At 36.8% G+C, this 22,815-nt stretch overlaps 1 protein-coding gene across 10 annotated transcripts in view; it reads left to right on the top strand.

The window, feature by feature from the left end:
• Positions 1 to 22,815, top strand: part of SNAP91 (synaptosome associated protein 91) — a 143,466-nt gene that overhangs the window by 53,420 nt on the left and 67,231 nt on the right. For all 10 annotated transcript variants that reach the window (XM_032858041.1, XM_032858040.1, XM_032858039.1 and 7 more), the window contains 3 exons: positions 9,559 to 9,665; positions 14,487 to 14,528; positions 20,890 to 20,960. In XM_032858041.1, the coding sequence (XP_032713932.1) occupies positions 9,559 to 9,665; positions 14,487 to 14,528; positions 20,890 to 20,960 (220 nt within the window). The remainder of the gene's footprint in view (positions 1 to 9,558; positions 9,666 to 14,486; positions 14,529 to 20,889; positions 20,961 to 22,815) is intronic.

Below are 22,815 nucleotides of genomic sequence, written 5' to 3'. Positions count from 1 at the left end.
CAGAATGTGAGGGTTTGGATACCATAGCTTTAATAGATAAATCTAAACATATGATTTGTTCGGGTCACATTTCTCTATTCTTATGTCAGTCAAGATTAAGTGCAAGAAACAGAAAGCACTCTAGATGTTTTAAGCAGGAAGGGATTTCCATGCAAGGATTTTAGTGCTCAGTAAAATACTAGAATGACTGAAGTTTCTAGGCTTTGCCTCTTAGAATAAGTCCTAGTAAGTCCTGCTCCACTGTGCTTACAACTACCTCTGATGCTACCCCTAGAGATGGATAGGGAATAAGAAGCCACTGCCACCTCATTAAGTATAATAGAAGAGCCACTCCAGCTCCTAGGTTTCTGGATCCATATAGTCTAGCTGTGGTGAACAGTGGCCCATAGACTGACCAGTGGTTCAGAGCATATACTAGAATCTCTGACTCTTAAGGTATCTTCTTAGAGTGGGTTTAAAATAGTGTCTTCTGTAGACTGTTCCATCATTATGTAAGGTCCGCTATTTCTGGACGGAAGGGATTCATGCTAAGACTGACAAATCCTGTGGGGTACGTCTCTTGTCTCACTTCTTATGCAGCAAAATAATATTGTGTGAGATACCATGAAGGAGAGTAATTCCCCAGATGGTGGTACTGGCAAAACCATATGGGCAGAGGTGATAAATCTTTACCCAAGATAAACTAACTATTCTGGAATAGAGGGATCACTGCTCTTTTCTCTGGTAAAAAGAATTAATCTTTAACTTGTTACTTGGTGGATGACTCTATAGTCCCTGGGTTATGATGCCATGACAGAAGTTCAGGATTGATCTTGGGCATTGACCGACTGGGGACTTAGCAAGGATGCAAATATATCAGACTATGTTCCTGGACCTATTCATGACTTCCATTTCTGACATAATAGGCAGTATGTTCATCAGTCCTTTTATCCCTGGATCACTGAGAAACTTTTTGTGGCATAGGCTCTTTAGTCTACCTTTGTATGGAATGAAAATTGTCTCCTGCTCTTTATTCATTCTGAGAGGTCCACCCATTACCTTTTCTCCAGCCCTTCTTGTTACCAATCTTCCAATTTTATTTTTTTCCAAGTCCCTGGTCATTGAGGCCAAGAGCACTTGGGCACTGCTTGTATTTTCATATAGTTCCATTCGTCTCACCATCTTTTTTTTTTTAAAGATTTTATTTATTTATTTGACACAGGGAGAGAGAGATCATGAGCAGACATAGAGGCAGGCGGGGAGGAGGGGCAGGCTCCCTGCTGAGCAGAGAGCCTGATGCAGGGGCTCAATCCCAGGACCCTGAGATCATGACCTGAGCTGAAGGCAGAGGCTTAACCCACTGAGCCACTCAGGCCCCCCTCACCATCTTTTTTTTTTTTTTTTAAGATTTTATTCATTTATTTATTTGATAGAGGGAGAGCACACATGGGGGATGAGCAGAGGGAGAAGGAGAAAGAGAATCTCAAGCAGACTCTTTGCTGAGTCCAGAGTCCGACGTGGAACTTAATCCCACAAACCTGAGAACATGACCTGAGCTGAAATCAACAATCGGATGCTTAACCAACTGAGCCACTCAGGCACCATAACTCACCATCTTTCCTTTGATATAAATTGGAAATCAGATAGATATACTGCTTTGAAGTTTGGCCTACAATAGAAGATTTCTTTCTTCTCTCAAAGTCACCCCTTTGTGGGGATAATGACTTAGCAAGCCACTTTTAACTAGTGCCGACACTGGGTACCTGGTTGGTTCAGTTGGTTAAGCGTCTATCTTCTACTTGTGATCCCATGGTCCTGTGTTGGGCTTCCTGCTCTGCAGGGAATCTGCTTCTCCCTATGCCCCCCTCCCACTCATTCTCTCTCTCTCAAGTAAAGCAGGTCTTTTAAAAAATAAAAATAGTAATAACTAGTGCTGGCATGAGAAACCATCTCTAAACCAACCTTGAATTCTTTTTCACCTCAGACCTGTGGTCATGGGGATCTCCTCAGAGACCAAGGGTATGATTTGAGGGAGAGATGCGGAACAGAAGAGTAGGTACAGTGGGAATCTGAGCCATCTGTTTGTACAACCTACATGGGTATTCAGGATTGCCTTGAGGCTGACCACTTCTATACCACTTTCATTTGATGATAGAGTGTTCTTGTACTTGTCCAGCTCATGGGTATGTATATTAGATAACACTTGAGGTCTTATGATCACTCGATATTCTATGGTTAGAATCTTAGTCTCTATAAGCAAGCCAAGAACAGTTTTTCCAAAGGAGATTAGATGCTGTCTGAAGAAGACATGGCTCTGCTCCAAAGCACTAGAGGCTTCCACTGTATTTCCTATTGGAGTGTGCCAGATGCATTCTGCAGCATTTGGATCTACTGCAGGCACTTTGAGTACTTTCACGTCTTCGGGTACAAAGGCCCATGTGGTTCCCGTTTGGAGCCGTTGCAGAGCCTTCCCCTGATCTGGATCCTACTTATACCTGACACCACACCTGATACTCTTTTTGGAGCAGAACACATACATGTTGTATATGTTACCTCTAAAACTAAAAATAGCTCAGAAAACTTCTGCCTGCCTTTTAGTTATAAGGGTTGCAATGTGAAGCAGTTTGTCTTTCACATGGAGGAGACCTTTGGACCCGAAGACTTACTTGATGTAGCAGGTCTCTGAAATTTCATAAATACTCTCTCCCGCCCTGTGACATACATGGGACTTATCAGGGCACCTCACATAACTAAAATTCTTGCCCACTGGGTTCAATCAGCCTGATGTCGTTAACGTGCTAACCCATGAGATTGTAGTAGCCAGAGAGGTTGATATCCTTGAAATAAGACAGCAAGCGTATACTGTCATCACTGCCAGATGAAAGCAAACTACTCCTTGTGGGCTCCGTTTATTGATATAGGGATACAAGAGTTTGCTAGTTTGATAGCTGCCTATCAGATGTCAAGAATAATGCTGATTTAAAAAAAAAAGAATGCTGATTTTATGCTGGTAAGAATAACATGTCTAGAAATCTGCAAGTTGGGGTCATCACCTGGTTAGGTTCACAGTAACCTATTGTAACTCTCTACCTACCTTCCATTTCACAAACCAGATATACAAGCTAACTGAGGAAATGATGGAATTGCTACCCCTGTATCTTTCAAGAGGTCAGGAAACCAGTGTGGGGACTCTGCTAGTTTCAAAGTGTTTCTTTCCCAACTGTATATTCAGCTTAACTGGGGAAATGACCACAGATAGTTGTGTACATCCACTGGATCTCATTTTCTTTTATTACCTACCCCAAAAAGCTTCCGCTCAAGTTGGTAGAACATAGAGTGAAGTCCCTAGGAAGTCCCATCAGTTTAGAGTTAGTGGTCCTGTAAAGTCTCGGTATGACCCCTTTCCCTGGGCCTACTCACCCTAAAAAAGGTCTCTTCTGCAGAAGAGGAAAAAGTGCTCTTGGCTGAGTTTCAGTGACATTTCTCAAGACTATTTGGAGAGCTTATTAAAATTCAGAATGCTAAACCTTAACCCAGAGTTCCTAATTCAGTAGGTCTGGGGTTGAGCCTGAGAATTTGCATTCCTAATAAGGTCCAGAGTGGTGCTGTTGCTCCTGGTCTAGGATTTCAGTTTGGTAATCACTGTGTTAGAGCTACTTCCAGTTGCTCCAGCTAGCATTTCGAATCCATGTTTCTTGGCATGTTCACCCAAATTGAAAATTATCAATTGTGTCACAAAATCTAATATAATAAACTTTCCTTCCTGTTCAGAACCTTTATAATCCATACCAACTCTCTAAATTCTTATCAATAATGGTTGCCAGATACAGAGGGAAAACTGTAAGATGCCCAGTTACGTTTGTATTCAGCTCAACAGGAATTTTTTTTTAATATTAGTAAGTCCTATGCAATATTTGGGACATATCTGTGCTAAAAAGTTATCTATTTACAATTCAAATTTAACATAGTATCTTGCATTTTTATCTGGCAGCCCTACTGCCAACAGAAATTTGCAAGAGCTTGGACTTCTTTTAGCATGTATATTTCTTTCCTCTTGGGTCAGACTTTGTACTAGTCTCCCTAGGCCATTCAGAGATTGCTGCCTTCTCGACCTCATTCTAGGTATTGAGGCAGTTGGCGAGGGGACAGAGGTGAGAAATAGATGGATTGGACGTGAGAAAAATTTTCATTCCCTCTTGAAAGGTGGCTTGATTATAGGATCACCAAGCAAGGCAGGACCAGCCTTTTCAGACTGAGAAGGAAAAGCTTCTACTAGCAAGAGTGGCTCACTTTGGTTTGAATCTACCCAAGCAGTCTCCTTTCTAGTTTTTGTTGTTGTTGTTATTGTTTTGTTTTGTTTTGTTTTGTTTATTATGTTTAGTTAGCCACTGTATACTACATAATTAGTTTTGGATGTGGTGTTCAATAATTCATTAGTTAACTATAACACCCAGTACTCATCACAACACGTGCCCTCCTTAGTACCCATCACCCGGTCTCTTTCTAGTTTTTCTTCTCAACGAATACCCTTTCACAAAGGAGACTGTGGTGAGGCTACGGATTTAACTTAACCACATACATTGTAATTCAGCATCTTACGAGATTAGACTCCCTGACTTTCATTGATGACAGCCCTATGTCTGCAAGAGATAAGATTATCTGAGGGCAGTTTTGGAGTACCACCGTCTGGTGCATGAACCAATAATTTAAAATCCTGTGTTGTCATTTTCCTTTGGAGTAAGGAGCAGCCATTGACTCTGCATTCTTCTTGCCTTATTCCCATCATGGTGGTCTCTCCCAGCAGCTGCTTGGTCTGGTGATCTTCATTTTAGCTGCTCATCTCAGAAAACCATAGGTTATGATTTAAGTAATCATTTTGCTCCTATATAGCAGAGACCGTGAGAATCCAATTTTCCGACAGTTGTGGGTAGTCATTACTACCTTCAGATCCAGCCAGTTACATATCTAATCCCAGAGTCCCATCTCTGGCATTTTTGAGGGTCTCATTTCTACAGCCACTTCAATTACCCAATACTGTGTTTATTCAAGAAACAGAAACCACTCTCCTCACTCTAATTAGAAAGGGATGTAAAGTAGGGAGTTGGGTGCTTAAGTAGTCATCAGAAGGCTGCAGGAAGTGGTTCCTGAATCACTTACAGAATAATAAATTCTTACACACTGGGGAAGCTTCCACTTCTGAGGTCACCACTTTGCAGTAAACTAAAATTAAGAAGCTGCTGCCACCACCTCGGCTGCCTTGCAGCTGTAGGGAGGTAGAATCCAGACACCTGAGCTATAATCGAGGAAGCAGGGAGTCCCATCAAATGGACGTGACTATAACCACTACTTTTCAAAACCAGGGAAGCTGGAGGTGGACAGTGGAATGCTGCCAAAGGATAATCTTACACTTCTGGGACTTTCTTGTCGCAGAAATAGCCAAAGATGTATAGGAAGATGGCTTGTGCCTCAGTTTACTTTCCAGATCTCTCACAGGTCCATCTAACTTACAGAACTGAATTTGCATTCACCATCCTGGCTTCTCATGAGTTTAGAGAGAGAATGGGGGTTGAGTAAGGCAAACACAGTGTTCTTAGAGATTTTGCCTTATTGGAGAAAGATACCTATTCTTAATAGGTAATCCAACACTGTAGTACCTTTATTTCAGGTAGGAGTGTTTATTAGTAAGCCAAAATAACTGATCTTCCCATTCCCTTTTGTGGGCCTATCTTACTTTTCCTTACCACTCATAAATGTGAGTTTTTGCTAAGGTTCATTTCTAGCCAGTTACTTTTCTGCTTTTTGTGTATATTTTTCATTGGAAACCCTATGTTTTCTTATGGAGATGTCCTTATGATGAGTCCCAGGTCTATTATTTCAGTCTGTGACCTTTCTTCCGAGCTTCGGTTTTGCAAGTCTTTCTTTGTAGACACTTAAATTTAGATACTTAAAATTCAGCAGTGTCCAAAACTGAACTCTTGAATTTGCCCTTCCTAATCTCATTTCTGTTGGTATGTATAGTCTTTTAAACCTAAAGCCTCAGTTATCTTTGAGTTGCTCGTCTTACCCAACTCCATAGCTGTCAGAAATGAAGTTCTGCTGATTCCTTTTCATGCCCTCTCACTAGTGTTTTGTTTCTTGCCTCTGCTTTAAGGACATCAGACTTACTGCCTTTAAAATTCATTTAGCAATTGAACATGTTAAGCCATGTGTTTCTCCTAGATCTCTTGACCATATATTTTACTGCTGCTCTGTTTTATTTTCTCTTTTTGTTGACTTCAGAGATAAGATTATAGTAAGAATGCATTTTCTCTGTATTTTAAAATGATAACCATGCAATATATATTTTTATTTCATCTAATTTGAAAAGGATAGTCTATTGGCTAACATTAGGATCAGAAAAAGAGAGTTGTATCTTCATATTAAAAACCTGACTTCAAAAGTGGTAGAGGTGTGCATTCTCACCTTATCACCTTCTGCTGTTGAGTGGCTTTCATTCAGCATTGCTGTTAAATTGCTCTTTTGAAAGTAACACACTACGGTGATATGTATTATGGAGGACACGTATTGCATGGAGGAGCACTGAGTGTTATATGTAAACAATGAATCTTGGAACACTACATCAAAAACTAATGATGTACTGTATGGTGACCAACATAATATAATAATAAAAAGTAACACTCTAGAAGATATGTACACTTACTCTCCTAAGTATTTTGAGACAGGTGTGTTTTTTATTTACTAAGTAGTGCTAGTAATTAACTTTATAAATACATTACGAGTTAGTTTTAATCAAGGACTTCATGAGCAATTCTCTGCATCTCATGTTGGAATCAATGTTGGTGCTGCAAATCTTTGCAAACATTTTATCACTATAATGAAACTGATGTGCAAGTAAGAAGATGCTTTCCTTCTGACTTATGGGCATAAGTGATAGTCCACATGGAAAGCCTCAGTTTATTTCACAGGAATAAGATCCTTTTCATCAGGTTCTTTTTCCTTAGGACAGTTATTCTGTGAAAATTAATACTAATATGAAAAGGAAATTTATCAACACGTTATAAAGATTAACGTTACAAAAGCCAAGTTTGGAATTTCATTTCAAATGATGAAAATCCACATATCTTATCTTTAGTATGAAATAAAGACAGAGGCTTATTTCTGGATGACCCATCCCCTCTCTTAAGAGTATGAATTGCTCTTGGCCCTACCCTAGTCCCTAAGAGGACAAGGGCACCTCACCACTGCCCCTACATCAGCACATGTTGCTTTTCTGTGTCATTGCCACTGTAACTGAAACAATGAGGAAATTACAACCTAAAGCCATAAAAATGTCATTACTTTTGTTCCTGAATCCTGAATTACCATGAAAGATATGAACAATTTAAAAAGCATCCAGAAGAGACAGAGAAAAATTGCTTAAGAGTCTGATACATTGGTTCTAAAAGGAAATTGAGATTATTCAGTTGGTTTCTCTTTTTGTGTTATTGCTGAAGATCTGATGCAAAGAAATGACCTTAGTTGTAGTAAAGAAAAGTAATTTAGACATTTGAAAGAAATTATTTATGTGAAGATTGTTTAAAAAGAAAGAAAGAGGGGCGCTTGGGTGGCTCAGTTGTTAAGCGTCTGCCTTCAGCTCAGGTCATGATCCCAGGGTCCTGGGATAGAGCCCCACATCAGGCCTCCTACTCGGTGGGAAACCTGCTTCTCCTTCCCACTTCCCCTGCTTGTATTCCCTTTCTCTCTGTCTCTGTCAAATAAATAAAATCTTAGAGAGAAAGAGAGAAAGAAAGAAAGGAAAAGAAAAGAAAGAATTGTATTTTACCAGAATAAGTCCTTTTTTTCCCCCAAAAGTTAACTGAAAAAGATTTGTTCCCTTACAGCACCAAGAGTCTTATGTGTAGCATTAGAAAACAGGATAGAGCAGATAAAGATTAGATTCAGCCATTTTTTAAAGTTGAAGTGTAGTTGACATACAATATTATATTAGTTTCAGATGTATCAACATATTGATTTGACAATTCTATACATCATCACTCAATGCTGACCGTAAGTGCACTCACCATCTGTCACCATATGGTGTTACTACAGTATTACTGTGTTCTCCATGCTGTACTTTTCATCTATGTGACTTATTTATTTTATAACTGGAACGTCATACTTCTTAATTCCTTTCATCCACTTTACCCATCCCCCACCCCTCCCCTCTGCCAACCACCAGTTTGTTCTCTGTATTTAAGAGTCTTTATTTTTTGTTTGTTTTACTTTTTAAATTCTACGTCTCAGTGAAATCATATGGTATTTGTCTTTCTCTGACTTTCTTCACTTAGCATAATACCTCCTAGGTTAGATTTGGACATTTTTTAAAAGATTCACATCCCTCTCAAATCTTAAGTGGAAAATAGAATGTGTTTGTTTTCTTGAACTTTTTGCCTCCCTTGAATGCCCTACAGGGGAGGTCCGTGTTAAATGTAAAATTACCCAGACTGTCAACAGAAGGTAATGAGTAGCTACCCTCAATAATTAGTTCTTTGTGTAATTATATATTATTAAACCTTTCTTGAGAAAATTCAAAATACGTTTAAGGTAGTAAAATTACATGCTGAATGAAATGAAGAACTTTAAAGTACGAAAGAATATAAAAATAGCATGTGTTTCACTGTGTGAAAATATAAAATAATAAAGAATACGAAATCATCTTCAGTTATGATCCGGAGTTGCCTGGAAGCTATTGTAGACCCTGGCCTTCTCTGTCTCCATCTGCCATGTCAGTAATTATTGACTGAATGAACTGATATATGACTGGCTGGCAAAAATACTGATAAAGTGCTGGTTTTCTTCCAAACACATATGGAGAAACTACACTCATGTAATGTAATTATAATGGAACTATAGCACCCTAGTGATTCTGAATTCCAGTCTTGGGAGTGCAGAAGAGAGCAGCAAAGGGATCCTCTGTTTTTCTGTCTGGGAAGCTGAAGGTTGAGAAACAAGATACATTTGTGGACTAGAAAACCATGATGAGTTTGGTAAACCAAATATTTTTCATAAAACTCCACTACTTTATAACTAAAAGAGACATTATAATGTTTGAAAGAAATCTCTTGTGGCCAACAAAAGTATCAGTTTATACAGTATATAGATAATTTAAAGAATTCTTTAACTTAGAGAAATTTATTGCTTTATTATATATATCTTATTGGTTTATGGTGAGCTAGTAAGAAAGTAATGATGCTATAGAATGCAGTCATAACTTTTGAGATTAATCAGCAAATATTTGATGCTGTTTTCTAAAGCAGGGTTCTAGGATATATGGATCATGAGTTAACTTGTTGTGACACTTCATATGTTCTACTTCAGGTGTGCTTTCATTATTTAAATGCTTCCCTTTGAGACACCTAGAACCTAACACTGGTCTTAAACTTCACGGTTCCCCTTTGTTTAGGTGCTTTAGAACCTCATAGAGGTTTTAGTGCCTACTGTTTTGATCCAAACATTCATTTAAGTTTTAATTAACAGTATTAAGCTTAGAAGAAAATTGAATATTATAGTCTTTTCAAAATGCTTATCTATCTCTTCCAGAAAAGTTTTTTGAAATGAAGAAAGGACAATGTAAAGATGCCCTAGAAATTTACAAACGATTTCTAACTAGAATGACACGAGTATCTGAATTTCTCAAAGTTGCAGAGGTAAGTAATAGTAACCTGTGTTGGGAATATAATTTAAGAATATTTACTTACGTATCTAGAGTCAATAATAGGGCTTATAATCTGACAAGACATTCTGTCCCAGAGCCCCATTGTATTAGGGTTGGAAGTGATCTCAGAGTTCCTCTCTTCCAACTTCTCACTCAAATGGTACTTTACACTCCTGCATCCCAATTAGATAATCACTCTGTGTTCAAATACAAGTTTCATGGGTACTGAGCAGATTCACAGCTTTGCAAGGTTGTTTATCTCTCCTCTCTACTTAATAGCTATCTTTGATCATATGGAAGGGCTTCCTTTTTATTGAACCCTGAAAAAAAAAGTCCTTAGGAAAGTCCATTTATTTTTCTCAGTGTGTAGAAATCATAAATACAACCTTTTAATTTTGTCAGTGATTTAAATACAATGAAAAAATTAAAGTATCATTAATTTTATGAAATCTATAAATTGCTTCTTAAGGTTGTCTGTAACTGTATAGTTGGTGTTCCCAAGGTTGCCTGTAAGTTGAAGTTTCCTCTTATGAAATCCAGTTATTGATTGATACTGGTACTGGGAGTTATGACATTGTTATTACAGTCCTTTCACAGGTTGGACAGTTGATTCTTATCTTACATTGTCAGTGAACAAATTGTTGGGTTGACCGGAGCGCCACGTGCAAGGAGTTCTGAAGCCCAACAGCAAAGCATACAAGGCCTTGAGCTTGGGAGGTTCATGCCATGGTTTTACTGTTTTTGCCGTTTTGAGACTATAGCACAAGAATAAGCATTTTATACACACAATTCCAAAAGCACTCTGGTCCGTACATTTTCTTTCAAATTTCATTTATTCACAGGAATAGTAATTATCACATTCAAATTAGGAGACTGATACTACAAAATGCTGCCTCTTGACCTTTGGTCCATAGAGTTCATAATCAGAATAGAAGTCTTTGTTTTTTTTACAAATAATATGGGAAGCAAAGGGTAAAGAATAGTTTATAGGAATTACATATACATTAAAGCATGTTTATGTGTATTTCTCATGGGCTTATTGATGTTGATTTGTCTTTAAGAAAGGGTAAAATTGCTTGGAACTTTTGGTTTGGCTGCTACACAATTTTACTTTTTGTATTTGATAAGATTTTCCTATGGTTTAACCCAGTTACCAATATAATCTAGTAAAATTTGCCTGACTTTCTTCTGTGGAAAGATCAATTATGCCTACGCATCCAGAGTGGAAGATCCTTTCATTGTTCCATTAATTCCTGGTGCACATGCTACCCGGTCCCCCACCTCTTATTATATATATTAGATAGATAAGGAGCTGGACATGTGACGGTTGGGGTATACATTTCTCTAATCAGCACTGTAAGGTCTGATCAGCACTGTAAGGTCTTCACGAGAAATGGGGTACTTATTTATTAGCTCATTCTATTTTTAGATGAAAAATTTTATTTCATGTCTCTTGATCACCTCATGTTAGCATGGGCCCATTTCAGGCTGTTGAGAAGGAAATACACAGAAATTAGATGTTATTTTGAGAGTCTAAATAACTCAATACAAATATTCTACTTTTGTTTGAACACTATGAGTAAGACTTTTTTATAGAATGATACTAATTTACAAAATTATTTTTTAATAGAATAGACACTAACCTACAGTGGGCTAACAGTAACCATTTGTTTTCTTTATTTAAATTATATTGCTCATAATATAGACATTAATTGTTTGAACCATTGTTGAGTGGTTTGTATTGGTAATTATAGAAATTTCTTTTTTTTTTATTAAAGATCTTTTTTTTTAATTTGACAGAGATTACAAGCAGGCAGAGAGACAGGCAGAGAGAGGAGGAAGCAGGCTCCCCGCTGAGCAGGGAGCCCAACACGGGGCTCGATCCCAGGACCCCGAGATCATGACCCGAGCCAAAGGCAGAGGCCTTAACCCACTGAGCCACCCAGGTGCCCCTAAATACAGAAATTTCTTAAGAAATGTACAAAGCAGAGCACCTGGGTGGCTCAGTGGGTTAAGCCTCTGCCCTCTGCTCAGGTCATGATCTCAGGGTCCTGGGATCGAGCCCCACATTAGACTCTGCTCAGCAGGGAGCCTGCGTCCCCCTCTCTCTCTGTCTGCCTCTCTGCCTACTTGTGATCTCTCTCTCTCTGTCAAATAAATAAATAAGTAAATAAATCTAAAAAAAAAGAAATGTACAAATCTTCTTTCTGTACCAAACTGCTCTTGTGTGGTGTACTTATGAATGGACTTAGATCCAATAGCTACCCTATAATTGGTACCATTTTCCTGAAGACTTCCAGATTGCTGTTTTTAAAATATAACTATATATATTAGCTATTTGGCAAACATGAACAAATTCTCTGCCATATTAAAAAAAAAAAACACAGAGCAGTTGAACAACTTATATGGAAATATTCAAATACCCCAGAGAAATTGCTTGAAGTGTAGAAAACTTAGCGTGTTTTGAATTCTTACAATAAAGTCTCCTAAAGCAGGCAACTGAAACTTTGTAAAATGGTTATTTTATAGGTAATAGGCATTTCTGCTAAACACACTTCCCTTTTTATAGAACTAAGTTATTCTTAGTTTGCTATTCTAAGATTAAATACCAAGTCGTAGGAGTTATGTCTCCCAGAATATTTGCAGACAGAAAGTGATGAGATTTCTGTAATACAGTCACACCTCAGCTCAAGCCTCCAATTATATTATGGTTCAGAAGTTCAGGTTAGTGAAAATAGCAGTGTCAAGAAAGAATTCCTAAATTATGTCTTTCTGTTCAAGAAAGTTCTGTTAACTATCTGTTTAGGAGAAACACATCACCTTTTATCAAAATGTTCCCAATATTAAAGATCTGTAATACTTTAATTTCAAAAATACTGACTTCATTCATATTAATATTTTAATGGATCACCTAAAGAGGTATTAAAGTATGGAAATAAATGGAATGGAATGAAGTTATCTTAGTTTATAATTTCCATAATTATAATAGTTAAGTGAATTTAGGGAAACGACATTAGCTTCCCTAAAGCAGAGTTCGGTCATTGGCAGGTAATGTCTTTACCTCTGGGAGGAACCTGCAGCCTAAGTTGCTCTAGGAGAATGAGGGTCAGTGCTCTACATTGGTGATTTTCTACACGGGATGATTTTGTTTCCTTCTCTTTCCCAGCATCCAGTGTCTGGAGTCATTTTTGGTTGTCACAGCTGGAGGAAGGGAAGGTCTGCTGGCATCCAATTGGTAGAGAAGGATGTTACTAATATTGTACAGTGCACAAGACAGACCCTATCAAAGCATTATCATCCAAAAATGTGAATGGTGGCAAGGCTGAGAAACCCTGCTGTACACATAGAGAAAGCAAAAGAACTTAACTAAGAGCATTTGTCAAACAAGTGGGCTTCCTGATTTCTAGTTTGCCTTACTGTCTTTGTAGGAGCCCAACACTTACACTTTTAACGTATTTGCTTCTGCAGTTCCACCAACTTGAGCAAAGCAGTTCATTTCTCAGAGGGACTTGATTTTAACCCACTTTGTTTCTTTGAGCCTAAATTTTATCACTTAAATAAAAAGAAAGAATTGATGTTTTGACTTCTATTTTCCCTAGGTTTTTATTTTGAATAATTTTTAAACCCACAAAAGAGTTGATAGAGCAGTATAGTGAACACGTACATACCCTCTTCTTTGATTCACCTTCATTTATATATTCCCGTATTTGTACTCTTTCTTGCTGTTTCCCCGTTCTGCTCTTCCTTGATCCACTGCTTCCCTTCCCCAAGCTACCAACACTTAAAATTCACTGTGCTTTTACCTAGTAATTCCACTCCTACACATGTATCCTACAGATGTGTCCACACAGGTGGACAGTGCTCTGTGCAGCAGGGCTTGCAGTGGCCAGAGATGGGAAGCAACGCCAATGCTCGTTAATACATAACTTGTTAAATAAATAAATCATAGGAAAAGACACAGTTTAAAAAATAAAGAAACTCTGTTAATATGGATATAGGTCTGAGATATATTGTTAAATGAAAAATATAAGCTCAGTGTATGTGTATATATATACATATATATATAAATACACTATTGTAAAATATTGTGGGAAATAAATATGTATTTATAAATTTCCAATTTCCTTGGGTATACATAAAAAACCTTTGAGAGGATATGTAAGAAACAAAATGATTCTCTCTGTGGGAAGAGGGGTGGATAATATACCCTGAACAAGTTATTGAAACTAAATGAACATTCCCTGTCCAGAGGATTTACTGAGCATTTATAACTATTTAGATTTAGGCTAAGCATTTTTTTTTACTTTTTAGCTGCCATTTGCCACGGAGGAAATCTTAAATTTTTTTTTTTAAAGATTTTATTTACTTATTTGACAGAGAGAGATCACAAGTAGGCAGAGAGGTGGGCAGAGAGAGAGGGGGAAGCAAGCTCCCCACTGAACAGGGAGCCTGATGCAGGGCTCAATCCCAGGACCCCGAGATCATGACATGAGCCGAAGGCAGAGGCTTAACCCACTGAGCCACCCAGGAGCCCTGAAACCTTAAATTTTATACTTCAATTTCCTGAATCTTTTTTGGCCTTTGGTAAAATTTTGTACATTTATTATATCTAACTACATGAACAAAATCATTGCTCTATTATGTTGAATGGAAAACTATACAAGACAGACTTTCAAAGTGAGATTGACAGTTCTTATATACCAGGATTGAGCTGTGGTTTTAACTAATTCTGTGGGTTATCTTCTGTTAAATGCAAAGAAATTAATAAAAAAAAATTCCCACTAAGTAACTCCTTATTTTTTTTAATCCACAGCAAGTTGGCATTGATAAAGGTGACATTCCTGACCTCACACAGGTAAGTGATTCTCTGAGTGGAAAGTGTAATATGCATGATAGTATTACTCTGTAGTTTGCCATAAAAGATCTTACCTAGGACATAGTCTTGTAAGCATTTAATGCATTTTGAATTTAGGCCTACCAACTTTCTTGGAAATTATTCTAGCTTGCATATTTTTTCTAGCTACTGAATGTATTTCTGGAGTTAATATGAAGATTTACCTGCCTTCATAATATAGTTTCTTCTTTATAGGCAACTGAATTTACTGTTTGGGGACCATCTTTTCATTCTTGAACTTGATTCAAAATCAAGCCTTATGTAGTAATGTTTAAAAGTGCTTTGTCTATGAATAGTGACTATTGGTAGGCATGTAGTTGGAACACTTGAAATATTCTTTCTTTTTGTTCTCCTAGTTTTCAGTATTTCCCAGGTATGAAGGAGGGGCATGAAAGAGGAACACTCTGAAATCATAGTTCTACTGATTCTTGTCTCTCCTGTGAAGCAGAGAAATTCCTACTATAAAAGAACCTTTTTCAAAAAGTCATAGTGGTAGATAAGTGGTTTTTCTGGGGACCATCTAGTCAGCAAAAACAATAGCAGTAGTTGCATATCAATCCTTTTATCTGTTAAGAGGGTATATTGTAGGGCTCCTAAGATGTAGAATCAAGAACCATTCACATGGGCCGAGTTACCATGTGACTTTTCTCACAATCGGCAGGAACTATTTTTATTTAATTGACTCTTTACTCTGTTATGGTAAATTTCTATCCCAAACATGTCCTTTAACTAGAGATTTTGAGATGATAAGAGAGAATGTAGAGTTTCTATCTTACATACTAGTAATGAATGTATGAGTTTTCTGTCTTTGTAAATAAAAAGAGTCACTGTAATAGAGAAAATTGTCATAATAAAAGATGACCCCCTTTTTAATAATATCAAAATGCATATGATTGACTATCTCTGTAATCCCTTGCAGTGTTTCTATATTTGAAATAATATTCACCTTAAATTTTTATTAAAAATTAAAGAACCCCAAAGTAATGACCTCTGTATTTATATTATTAAAATAATCAGTTAAATACCAATAATTTTTCACAAATAAAATTCACGGAATAATTCAGAATATGATGGCATTGTATTTTTTGGCTTTAAAAGTTGGGAGATCACTGCTTCTAGTAGATAAACATTAATATAAAATATTTTTGCTATTGTGAGAAGACAGTGTTCTTTGATCAGGTACATACCTAAATAAGTTGTTAGTATCATTTTGGATGTGGCTTAAATATTAAGTGTGCACAAGGTACTATTAAAAATCTTTTTATTAGATACAGATTTATGAATTTGATAACACTGTAATAAAAAAATGAAGACAATCAGTGTGCTTTAATTTTAAATTATTTAATGATAATAAATATTTACATTGTAGTTTGGTAAAATAGCGTAGGTAAATAATACCTATTAACCTAAAGGTAGATATTAAAATATTTTGTTCAATAAATAGCTTTTAGAAATGGTAAATCAGGGGTGCCTGGGTGGCTCAGTGGGTTAAGCCTCTGCCTTCAGCTCAGGTCATGATCCCGGGGTCCTGGGATCGAGCCCCGCGTCGGGCTCTCTGCTCCGCAGGGAGCCTGCCTCCACCTCTCTCTGCCTGCCTCTCTGCCTACTTGTGATCTCTGTCTGTCAAATAAATAAAATCTTAAAAAAAAAAAAAAGAAATGGTAAATCATCTTTATTTCAACTGTATAGACATCTAGTACTGTGGAATAAAAGTAAAACTATATTATCAGAGAGGCTCTCAGTTAAGAAGAAAATAGGTCCTTATTTGTCTCAGTTTGTATAATATTTGAAAGAGACAAAGAAAAGTTTAAAAGGACTTAAATATTTTTTTGTTTGGGGCACCTGGGTGGCTCAGCTGGTTAAGTGTCTGACCCTTCAGCACAGGTCTTGATCTCAGGGTCGTGAGTTCAGTTCAGGCCCTGCTTGTTCTTTTTTTTTTTTTTTTTTTTTTTGGAAAATTGTAGTATGTCCTTGAAAGAAGGACTCACATACTTGGGTTTAATTTTGAATGTTACTATAATATTCATTATAATTTATAGATTCTCCTTCCCTGAAGAAGCAGTTGAGAGATATACTATTTAATGGTGTACGTTGTGTTATCACAACTTGGGGAACAGAAATCCTATCCTTAAGGTAAAATCTTGCTCTGGGTATTCTGTGATATTCATTATAATCTAATATCATTCTTTTCTCTGCTTTTCTTTTATGACCTTAAGAGTCACATAAACTTCCATGTAAACATTTATTTTAAAACTACCTCCTCGTACTCACACAAAAAATCTCTAGTTCATTTCTCTGGTATCTATTTAAAATATCAGTACAAAAGTATTTCGTGCTTTGAAATTTCTTAATAAGTAACCAAATTCTGATTTCTGTTGGGGTTGTGAGTGACAGAACTAAACACTCTCCCTAATTCTTATTTAGAGCCTCTACCACAGGTCTGGTGGAGACTTCTCATTAAACTGGCAACTTAGACCCACTATGACAGTATGATCAGGTCTGAGCTGGAATGTGAGCTGTTCTAGGGTTAGTCCTTTAGACAGTGTTGGACCAGGATTAATCTGGAGATGGGTCAGAGACACCTGGTTGTGTGGACTCAGTTTAATGCCTTTGAGATTAGAACCTAATCTCTGCTCTGCCAGGTCCTCTGTGGCCACCACGGCCACTGAATCTAGCTGTAGCAATGAACCAAAATACCCAGCATGGATGAGGGTTATCGAGGAGATGGAGACTGGGAGGCTACCTAGCATCTGGGAATAAGAATAGGCTGCTTGTAACTGGAAAAAAAGATTAGACTTTCTCTTGCAGCAAGGCCAAGAAGAGGAATTTAACAGATATCATTTTGGTTGGAAAATGCACAATATAAATGCCAGCGTGGTCATTGGTAGCCCTCTTTAAATAATTGTGCGTATCATATCATCACGATTGCATTTAAATTATGAACATCAGTGAATCTTTAATAAGTCATTCAGAAGTGCTGTATTGTATAAGAAGTGGAATATGATATCAAAACTGAAATATTTCTCAGCACTTTCAAATGCTTCAAAATTTTGAACGATCCTTTTGTTGCTTTTTTTTTTTCTTTCTGTTCCATTTTAATGATGCTTTAGAATCTAAAGCATGTGAATTATAGATGGATGCTTCCTTTTGGATCCTGGCTCACAGTCAGCTTTGAATTTGTTCCAGGATAAAGATTTTCAAAATACCATTTCCTGTTTGGCGTGTGTGTGTGTGTGTGTGTGTGTGTGCGCGTGCACGCGAGTGTATGTGCATGCACACATTCAATTTAAAATACATCCTTTTATGGAAAACATCTTAGGTTTTGATGTTAGGAATTCTGGTTGATCTGAAAACTACAGGTAAAGAAAAGCGTTTTTTAAAAAAAACCTGTACCACTGATGAATCATTTACCTGTTAGCTTCCACAGAATGACTCTTGATCCTTGGGTTGGTTTTCCATCCAACTGGTCTATTGACTTGGGTATTTTTTAAAATAAGCAACTAAAGACCCTGCTAATTATAGTTTGTTCCTTTAAGTTCCTTTTATAACAGCAGGGACATTCTTAAAGTTTTGCTCATTGGAAATTTGAAACAATTTTTGCTTATTTGTCTACTATATGCCAAGATAGACTCAGTGCTATAGAGTTAGGAGGCAGCCAGTATTCCTACGTTTGTGCTCATTACCATCAAAATAGGGTTTCCCCCCCTCCAAAGCATTTAAGGAATTTATTTCTATTAGATTTCACATGTCCATATAAGAAATATAAATGATGAAGCATTTTTTTCAAGATTTTATTTATTTATTTGACAGACAAAGATCATAAGTAGGCAGAGAGGCAGGCAGAGAGAGAGGAGGAAGCAGGCTCCCTGCCGAGCAGAGAGCCCAACGTGGGGCTCTATCCCAGGACCCTGGGATCATGACCTGAGCGGAAGGCAGAGGCTTTAACCCACTGAGCCACCCAGGCGCCCTGATGAAACATTTTTAAATCTTTAAGATAAAATGCTCCAAACTTAATTTTATGTGCAATTTATCACAAAATAACTCCCCTTAAAGATGAAAGTCAGTTTTGTAATCTGTGCTCGTGGTAAGATTTTTTTCAACAATTGTTAATTTTTGTGACTGCTACTTTATTTTAAACTTTTCACCCACAAATTATTAAGAAACCTTGCAAAAAGAATGAAATTGCAAACTGCCTTTCTGGTTTTGGGTTTATTTGTTAAGATAACTAAGGAAGTTTATAAGAGAAAACACCACCTCTTTTTTTTGTTATCTCAAATTGTTGTGTTTTGTGACTTTAAGTAGCATTTATCCTTTTAAACAGTATTAACACAGAATCACATTTTCTTTACATTGCATTTAACATTTAGAGGACCTGTGTCCTGTAACCAGAGAGAGGTTCTGTGGCTTGATATATTTTCTTTCACTATGATCCCAGTGGAAAAAAAAAAAAAAAGATATAGGAACATTTTGAAGTTATATGTCCAGGCTTCCTAAGTTCCATTACTATGACAATTATAGTAATTATTATTATTATTATGATAATTAGCATAATTTTGAGGTTATTGGGAATTAATTCACCTAAAAAAATGTGCAGCCTTTTCTGTTTTCTTGCTTTTAAGAATACAGTGTATATTCCATTTATTCAATGAATACATCTTTATATTGTATTATTTGTTCTATCGAGCAAAATTTTCCTTATCTCTTAAAATTTTATTTTTTTATAACTTAGAGGTATACTCTTAGTTGCAGTTTATTGGACTGTGTTGAGTAAGTCTATTTTTAGAAAGTGAATATAACTCAGGTGAAAACCTGAGTTACATTTTTTAAATTCTAATTTGTATAACTTTCTAAATTTTTTATATCCCCCATAATCATTACTTTTTCTACTCTATAGGCCATAACGTTTTAGATAATTCTCATAAGGCTGATTCTTTCTACCCTACGTCCATCACTTTTAGCAAGTTAAAATTTTTTTTCACTTAATTGGGGAGGGTATGTGCTATGGTGAGTGCTGTGAAGTGTGTAAACCTGGTGATTCACAGACCTGTACCCCTGGGGATAAAAATACATTATATGTTTATTAAAAAATAAATTAAAAATTAAAAAAAATAAGATAATAAAAAAAATTTGTTCACTTAATAATTTATAATATATAATTACATATATAATAATCACATAATTGTTAAGATGGTTCATGAATCTAATAGTGAATATCCTAACTAAATATCCTGAACTTTTAAAATTAAAAATTCTTAATAAGAATTTTCAAATTCTACTTGATTTTGTCATTATAGGTACCATGTAAAATGTACAGTTATATGAATTTCCTTGAATTCTGTGAGCTATTTTAGCTATTAGCATAAAGGTCTTCAAAATTAATTTCATATTAATTTGAAGGATAATTATTAGAATTAAATGTGTCTATAAGTGTGCTTAAATATTTTCATTCATGGAGTACTGTTCTCTGAATGCTTACACTGCTGTTAACGTCTAATTTAGGTTAAAATTCTTTAAAGATAACATTAAGTTTCTAATGCTTGAGGAATAGTGGGGATGGAATATATGTATGAACTTATTATTTCTCTTTCTAATATGCAGTAAAATGCCATCGCTTTGTATTGCCTGAAATGTTAATATAAGAACAAACATTCAGGTACCTTTTAGTAAAAGAGTTGAACTACATTAAATCTTCTAATACACAGTAGTTTAACATTACCACATTTGCTGAAGTATTTACTTTATTATGTATATAAATCAAATAGCTCAGTAATAAGAAAATCTTGTTGACTATCAAAGATATATCCTTTTCTCCACAACTATCATTTACACCGCCCCCAACTTTTATTTACTATAGTAACAATTTTTCCTAACATTTAAGTCAAGTGTAGATAAGTGAGATTTTACTGTACTTTCAGACTTCTGTAAGTTTGTATTTAGGCACTTGTATTTTTTTACTTGGATACAAATACCCATTCCTTTTTCCTTTATCATGTGGTCTTGTGGAAACATACAGTGGACTCGATTTGAGTTTACTGCATATAAGTAATGTCACAGAAAAAGTCTATCCAATGTAATCTGTACACTGAAACCACGCTGTAGCACCACTGGCTGTGCAGTAGAGTTAACTGCATGTAAGACGGGCCTGTCTGAGATTCCATGGGATTTAAATATTTAAGTGCCAGCACAACCTGGAATGCAATCAACTCACATCTGTAGTGGGGTCCACCCACAGAACTCCACCATGCAAAGTTACAGTGATGTTCCAGTGTACTTACTTTGAAAGAAAGCAATGCAGACATTTATTTTTACTTTCTTATTGTAGGCTCCCAGCAGTCTTATGGAGACCCTTGAACAGCATCTAAATACATTAGAAGGAAAGAAACCCGGAAACAAGTACGCATTAGTTGTATAATTCTAAATAAGATGAAAAAAATGCTGTAGTCGTTCTTTGTAAGAATGAGATGTATCATGGTACCACTTTTACTCCTACAGTTTTAGGGTATGCTTTATTGTAATTCTTCCAGGTTCCCTCAAAAATCCCGTCTGATTAACCTAGGACAGTGTGACCCCATGTAGAGGCAATCTGTCTGCAGGCTAATGCAGCACGTTAGTAGTTTGTACTTAGGTTCCCTGAACTTCCTGATGTATATACTTTCCATTACAGGGGATTGACAATATGCCGAAAAAGAGTTGTTCATGTTAAAAATTGAGGCTGTTATCATTGGGCATGAGTAAAACAAGCACAGTTTCACAGGTAGCCTTGAACATTCTGTTACATTACGGACCCTGTTGTGAAAAAAGCCAAGCCCGCAAATAGAGTTTTCTGCATTTTAGACACTCCCCACTTGAAACATTCAGCATGGCATGCTGCTGGTATTTTGCTCAGGATCTTTTTTATATAGTGAATATCAATCAATCAGCAATAAGTGCAGTTTTATTGGATTTGCATACCTTTGCGCTTGGGCACATACATCTTTTTACTATTTTTCCTCATTGCATGCAAAAATGTGCAGGCTCCATTTCTTTTCTTCTCTCTGGCAAGTATCAGACTTGTCTCTTCATAGGACCCAGTGCTTTCCAGTCTTTGTGCCTTGCTCAAAGATTATAAATCTGCTAGTCTTGGATGCTTACCCTCCTTGTCTGTGTGTGTGTAAATCTTACCCATCCTGGGAGGGCTATCTCATTAAGCCTTCCTTAATCATGCACTGCATGTATTGTGGACATTTTTCCCTCACATATGTGGTTTAGATAGATTTTCTGATTCTGAAGTTTGAGGACAATTTTATATTTCATTATCTTCACCTGTAACTGTCCCTACAGAGTCAGTTTGAAATCTGTCTTTTGGTCGCAGCTTTATGCTTGTTTCATTTCCGTTGACAGCAGAAGTTAACAGAAACAACCTATGAACTGATCATTGCAGGGCTGTATGCTGATGCTCTATTTTGCCTGTGATAACAGCCATCAAAATTCATGTTGCATTTTTATTTTCATTTTTCTTCTCTCTCAGCATTTGCCCAGAATCTATTCATGTCCTGATGTTACTTATTTCTTGTTGTTTCATTAGCTAAGTGTCATTTCTGTCTTCTTTTCCAAGTTAGTATAAAAATTATTGATTGTTTTAAATTTTCAACGACGGACAACGCTGTAGGAAACTCTCGGGCAGTTATGGTGGAACTGTTTGGTATGATGCATGACAGGACCTCCCAGGGGCTCTGTTAAGATTGTTACCACAGTGCAAGTACAAGGTCTACCCTTCCTTCATTGTGGCCATGGATGGTCAGACTTTTATAGACAGATTGATGCCAACTAAAAAGACATGAGAGTGCATTAAGAGACACGGGAGTGAGTGCATTAAGATGCCCACTTCCAGGGATTGCTGGGGCTACTCAGTATTGGAGTAACTAAGAAGCCAAAGGAGTTGTGTAGGATTTAAGCAAAAGGAGCCAGGAAGCCTAAGAAATGTCCCTGCTCCTGTGGTGGAAGGATCTTTCTTGAAGGAAAGATGTATATCCTCAGGACTTAAAGCCTCTCCCTTGGCAAGGCAATGCAGAATGCTTGGTGAAGAGTCAGCTTTTCTGTATTCTTGTCCCTTCGGAGTCCCCCGCACCCTGCAGTTTCCCTGTGGTACATCTGCCAGTACTGTGGTCACCAGAAAAAGCCACCTTCCGGGGTGAATTTCATGAGCCCTAATTTCAAGTCTGCATTCGCCCCCTTGTGGCTGGTGGAAGCTATCTTTGGAAAACAGCTT

The sequence above is a fragment of the Lontra canadensis genome, unplaced genomic scaffold (genome assembly GCF_010015895.1).
Source record: "Lontra canadensis isolate GAN:19392208 unplaced genomic scaffold, GSC_riverotter_1.0 scaffold14, whole genome shotgun sequence".
Lineage (NCBI taxonomy): Eukaryota > Metazoa > Chordata > Mammalia > Carnivora > Mustelidae > Lontra > Lontra canadensis.
Note: the sequence above shows the minus strand (reverse complement) of the source record. Positions and strands in the feature narration are given on the sequence as shown.